This window comes from Sinocyclocheilus anshuiensis, unplaced genomic scaffold (genome assembly GCF_001515605.1).
Source record: "Sinocyclocheilus anshuiensis isolate Anshui unplaced genomic scaffold, SAMN03320099.WGS_v1.1 scaffold860, whole genome shotgun sequence".
Classification (NCBI taxonomy): Eukaryota; Metazoa; Chordata; class Actinopteri; order Cypriniformes; family Cyprinidae; genus Sinocyclocheilus; species Sinocyclocheilus anshuiensis.
Genome location: NW_015548288.1, coordinates 285,487 through 291,857, shown reverse-complemented (window position 1 = coordinate 291,857; position 6,371 = coordinate 285,487). Strand labels below are relative to the sequence as shown.

At 40.5% G+C, this 6,371-nt stretch overlaps 1 protein-coding gene across 1 annotated transcript in view; it reads right to left on the bottom strand.

The window, feature by feature from the left end:
- LOC107655917 (ephrin-B1-like) overlaps positions 1-5,653 on the bottom strand; it is a 36,603-nt gene extending 30,950 nt beyond the window's left edge. The window contains exon 1 of the mRNA XM_016443541.1: positions 4,701-5,653. Within this exon, the coding sequence (XP_016299027.1) occupies positions 4,701-4,819 (119 nt within the window). The 5' untranslated portion in view covers positions 4,820-5,653. The remainder of the gene's footprint in view (positions 1-4,700) is intronic.
- Between the last annotated feature and the right edge of the window lie 718 nt (positions 5,654-6,371).

The following is a 6,371-nucleotide window of genomic DNA, read 5'->3' as shown; positions in this document are numbered from 1 at the left end:
ACGAGAACCGGCTTTACTGATAAGATGCGCGTTAAATATCGCATGCGATTTATCGTGCAGCCCTACACAACACCGTGAAATGCTATCAACGCTGGAACAAAAGCCACTTCACACACACTTCAGAGAGTAACAGGTCTGTTGTGGAAATGCCGGCTGAGACAGAGGGAAGTGTGTGTGCGTGAGTCTGCGTGAGTCCTCTCTTGCTGTTCAACATATTGAAACTCTGACAGAGTTAATCTCCTCACTGTCAACTCCTATTATAACACCACTGATCATGACATACACACACACTAACTCATGCATACACAAACACGCACACAATTCACGCATACACACTCGTAAATGCACACGGACACATGACTGAAAGTGATACTCAGAGTGACTCTGAGAATAATTATTACTGCTGTGGATGACTGAATATATGCCTAAACATGTCCTAAATGCTCCCGAACAGTCACACAGGCATATGTGGAAATCCGTAACTTTGATCGCAGTTGAGACCAACAAGATCCCTGAGCAGGCCAAAGGCCGTTTATGTCTTTTCATGACGTCCATAATCAGATTCTTCAGACCCAATTCACGCATACACACTCGTAAATGCACACGGACACATGACTGAAAGTGATACTCAGAGTGACTCTGAGAATAATTATTACTGCTGTGGATGACTGAATATATGCCTAAACATGTCCTAAATGCTCCCGAACAGTCACACAGGCATATGTGGAAATCCGTAACTTTGATCGCAGTTGAGACCAACATGATCCCTGAGCAGGCCAAAGGCCGTTTATGTCTTTTCATGTCGTATAATCAGATTCTTCAGACCCAAAAAACTGCTTTTGGAAATTTCTACATTCGTGAGATGCAGCAAATCCGAACATGTTTGGTGCCTCTCAGAGGGATGCCGGTTTAAAAATCCAATGCCAACTGCTTGAAAATTCTATCATTTTTTACTAAAACTCAAATCATTTCCAAAGCTGTATGAATTTCTTTCATCTGTGGAACATTAACAATATTTTGTGGAGTTTTGTCAGTAGGATCCAAAACAACACTTTTTAGGAATATCAGTAGCAGAAAAAAGTCGTAATTTTCAGGCAGTTTGAGTTGGATTTTTTTTTTTTTTTTTTGGTAAAGTGTGTTCATGAGCTGAACAGGATGTTTAACTGCTGCTTTAGACGGTTATGTCTGCACATAGAAGTTGCTGATTAAGACTAATTGTGCACCACAGAGTGTTGGGTAAATGAACAAACTTGTACGCTTGAATACACACGCACACACACATAAGTAAAATACTTCAGTAGCATTTTTGAGCTAATGAGAGACAGATTTCCAATTAGCTCCTTCATCTCCTCCCTTAGCACTGGAAAATGGCCAAAACACACATGCACATTCATACATATATCATGGACTCCCTCTTACTTTGTTCGTAAAAAAATCCAAAAGCCAAAATAAATTGTTAATTTGCAGTCGTTTATCAGAAAATTGTTTCTAAACAGCTAGAGTGTTTTCTTGATAAGTGAGTGGCTGCCAAGAACTTGAATGTAGTAAAATTATATTAATTTGTAACTAGAAGAATTTGATGACGTACGTGGGAAGTAAAGCCGAGTCCTCATTTTGTTGTTTGTGTGTGTTTGATTGGGTGTATGTGACACATTAAGGGAATAAGATATAACCTGAAATCTCTTGCCTCAATGTGATAATTGTCCAAATGATTAGCTACTTTATTCTCTCTGTCTGTCGCTCTCTCTATTCCCAGCAGATCCCACTTCTCTTTTCTTCCCTCAAGGCAGAGGAAGGGAGGGGAGGGGTGTCGCATTTACATTTTTCTCAGTCCAAATTATAGCTGTGAACTATGCAGATAGGAACAGAATTATACATCTGAAACCAGCGGTAAGTCTGTGCGTGAGTGCGTATGTGTAGTTGGGTCTAGAAGTAATTAAATTTACATAATTGTGTCAACAGAATAAATCAGTGAAGCTCTTGTTCCACCAAATGTTTCTTCTAGAGAAAACGCAGGGGTAGCTTTAGTGTTCAGTAAATTTAGCGTTTTGCTGATATAAATATCAGAGTGCTGAGGGGTGGAGAACGCAGCCGGAGTTTTTCTAATTTTACAGTCCTTCAATTATATTTTGCATTCAGTCTGAGAGAAGTCTGACCTAAAACACAAATGGCACATTATTATGGGTAAGAGAGCCGCGTGTGCGTGCGTGTGTGTGTGTGTGTGTGTGATGGCCTCACTGCTGAGAGTCTGGTAAGAGGTTTAAAGTGTGACTTGGACTTAGTGGTGGTGGATGCTCCCATATGTCCGTTGCGGGGATAGAGCGCAAAGAGTGTGTTTGCCCGAGGCCCATATGTCTTTATGAGAGTGCTTAGTATAATCTTTGCGTTCAACGACCAATTCATCAGTGTACATCGAGTTACTGCGCTGTTTTAATGAGATTGAGATATGCGGACGTGCCTCTCGTTAAATTAAAAAATGTTCACTAACAAACGATTCTGATATTATTTTTCTTGACTTCACACGCGGTTTCAAATTCTCTTCCTCTCAATCTTTAGTGAGGGTCTCTGAACCTGTGATTGAGCAACACACACATGCTCATGCACAGGTGCATACACACACACAAAGTCTGTAAGTAAATAAACATTAAGTACTTAAAACAACATGCAGCAACTGTGGTAAAACAGACCAGGCCAGTTTGAGCATCTGCTGTGCCATAGAGCTCAAAGCTGTTTCAATGAGTAAAACAATCCATACACAGAGGGGCTCCAGCGACTGATCTGAAATCTTCTCTCGCAGGACGAGAAGCTCAAATGTTGCTGATTTTTAAGATCTCTCTAACGGGTTTAACTCCTACATACATTTCAAAATGTATAGGCCTATTATTAAAATAATAATTTAAAAAACTCAAAACATGAAGTTTCCATACTTTCAATCTTGAGAGCCCAAGTGCTTTGTATGTAGGAAAATGGGTTCTTTTTCAACATGTATAAAAACATTAACTTGCAAAAATTAAAAGTTATAAATAAATGGAAAAATATGTATATAAAATGTCTGAATTAAGGGGCTGCATTAAATTAATTTTAGTAAAACTTTAATAAGTAAAATAACTTTAAAAAGTCATTTAAAACTTCATACAGTGCTTAAAAAGATATCAATATATTTAGTTTATAAATCTTTCATAACATTTCTAACTTTCTGAGTGTATATTAATTAACTAAATAGCAGTTAAGCATTCTATAATGTAATAATGTTTAACTACATTAAAGTTGTTATAAAGTGTTACCCAATTTCTAAACAGCTATTTTATTTTCCCCTTCTTCCCTTCCTTACTCAGTTTAAGCATGAGAAAATTAAAAATGTATGTTCATTTGTAATTTACAGTGCGGTTTTAGTTTTAAAAGCACAATTTATGTTTTCGCTTCGCCCCTTGGGTTCTCGCATGCTAAAGTTTTCAAGTTTTTTGCTCATCTTTTACAAGGCCAACTAAGAGACTCCTTAATTAAAATATTCCCCCAAAGATGAAAAACATGTGCACTATTCCTGAACCCGTTTACGCTCATAACTCAGCGACTGTGTCTCAAAACCCTTTGAGCTGCCTACCAAGATGAGCCTATGATGCCCAAAATGCTGTCTAGATGCCCACCGCCACCACAAACAAAAATGCTGTCTAGCTGGTAGGCAGCTCATTAGGTTTTGAGAGACAGCCAGTATTCCACACACACACACACAAAATGCTCAAAACAAAATGCAAAAAAAGACATATCATCATGTTAGTCAACTAACAAGACAATATAAAATCAACTTTTGGTTAAGATATACATTGAGGTAAAAAAAAAAAAAAAGTACATCATGACTTCTTTTACAAATGCAAACTTAAACAATAAGCTTTCTTTCTTTATTATGTTGAGTCAAGCTTCAGCTTCAGTCTCGAGCCATTATTCAGGTTAAGTAAACATGCTGGACGCTCCCTTGAACGTTTTATGAGCAGCAATCAGGGAGCTTTTATGAGCGTCTAGGAAACCCCTGCTTTAAAACGTATTAACTCTCTAGACACAACTCTGATTTGATCAATATGACATTCGCAAAGAGCCATCGGGCCGCCGGGAGGATGGGATCCTGGGCATGCCGGTGGCGGAGAGTCAGTTCGCCTCTCATGGGAAAAGAAGAAAAGCTGGACACGCCGAGAGAGAGACAGAGTGCGAGTTTCGTGCTAAAAACATCGAGTAGCAGTAGCAGATCTGCCTATTTCTAATTTTTACAAGTATGTTACGGAGAAATTAGGCCCGCGTCAAGGCCACACATTAAATGTATGTAGCCGAATTCGTAGCAGCCAAGAGATTCTTAAAAATGACGATCTTTCCCATAAAGATTGAACGAAGTTGTACTAGCAGTACAGTTGCCGAATCCCCGATCAACAAGGGATTTTGAGTTGAAGAAAAGCGTTATGACAGCTGTGCGTTAGATCCCCGGAGAGCTCGCGCTTGCACGGCCACTTCAGCCTCGAGCTTCATGTCCTCATGCCGGAGAGCGAGCCGTGATACGAGTAGCGGAGATTTTCAAATCGGACTGCTCAAACTGTATGTCTATTTCATGATCAATAGAAGTCAAACTATTAATATCACTCATCTGAGACTGTAGGCTACATGTCATGCTCTTTCTATGGGATTGTATTAAACACGCGCTCGTGCACTTAACTTACTTGTAATTTTGTGAATTCCACACAACAGACTCCAGTGATTTGGCTGCGGGTAACGCGTATCTGCACATGGCTGTCAAAATCCAGAGGTAATATTTCCACGAGCAGTCACTTCCAGCCATCTTACACGCTTCTCGGAGAGACACAAGCCAGCAAGAAGATAGGATCCCTTCGATCGACTGTACTCCGGGTTACCGAACCACATGCAACAGACTAGGTTATGCGTCCAGGCGGAGGGGCTCCATGGCTCAATTTCCAAATCCAATTTCTCTAGTGCTGCCTGGAGGGAAAAACGGTGTCGCACAACGTTGCACAGGCGGCTTCTGGGCCAACGTTTCTCTGTTACCAATATCGCTGCTACCTTTCACTTAGGTAACGTAAACGACAGCGCGTGACTGTTTTATTGTACTCGTCATCTATTAGTTGAGCTAGTAGCCTTACAAAAGATCAAATCACGCCAGATAGGAGGTGAGTGACACGCACACAGGTATAAGGACCATCAATCCCGTGTTGGGGTTCGGGTTGGTGCACAAATCCGGTCCTGATCATGTGTCAGATTTAAAATAGACTCCTTTCGCTTTTGATCCCAGATCATAGAGATGCGCTTTAGATATGCAACAGTTTTGTCCGAAATTTATCGACTTACATCCATGTTCAAAGTGTCCTGGAACAAAGCTTAACTGTCAGTCACAGGACTGCCAAAAATGTCTGTCCAATTCCATCTGGATTTTCTTTCAAAAAGAACCATGAAAAGTAAACTCCCGAGGTTTGCTGCTTCTTATATTGTATGGTCTGGCGTTTTAGCGCATGCTGATAGACGGGATATCAGCTACTGTCCGCTCCTGGCTCGCGTGCCGAACGGTGCACACAGTTTCGTCTCAAGGATAAAAACAGATGGGGAAACTCCAGCAGTTCGGCTCTTCCTTTGCGAGTAAATGACGCGTCTTTTAGCCTTGGATCTTAAATCTTAACCGTGGATCCGGTGCGTCCGCAGTCACTCCCGCACACCGTTCACAGTGCAGTGGCTCGCGATCCATCACCTCCACGCCCACCGAGCTGCTAAACCCCGCCCCATTCCGAAACGGACCAATCAAAGCGCACGTTTAGGGCTACGTCGCAACATGGTGTCCCTCTCTGTACAACGAGTTTCGGAGAAGTTCAGCTGCGAGACTAATGCATTTACAAAAACCTGTAGTGAGTCTAGTCTTTCTCGTTGAAGATAAGACGTTCGAAAGTTTTTAAGATACTGACTGCTTGTTACTATGGTTACTCCGTACGTTTATCCCTTAGGTTGCATTTTCGTTTACATTTACATTTACATTTACATTTAGTCATTTTGCAGACGCTTTTATCCAAACCGACTTACAATTGGGGGATACATAAAGCGATTCTTCTTAAAGAGGCAAACAGATACAGGAAGTGCTTGTAATACCAAGTTTCTAGACATTGTTCAAATAAGTACAAGCTAGAAAGAGAAGGAATAAATAAAGAGAGAGAATATTTATTTTTTATATATATAATCTCGGTTAGTTTGTAATTTTCTGGAGTCATTTGAATACGTAAGTCTGTTTTATATTCACAACGCATCACGGCTTACAACTGAAAACACGGGTCTTTACCGTAAAAGCGTTTAATAACAGATTTAGGATCAGTATCCCAAAGACATCCAAGAGA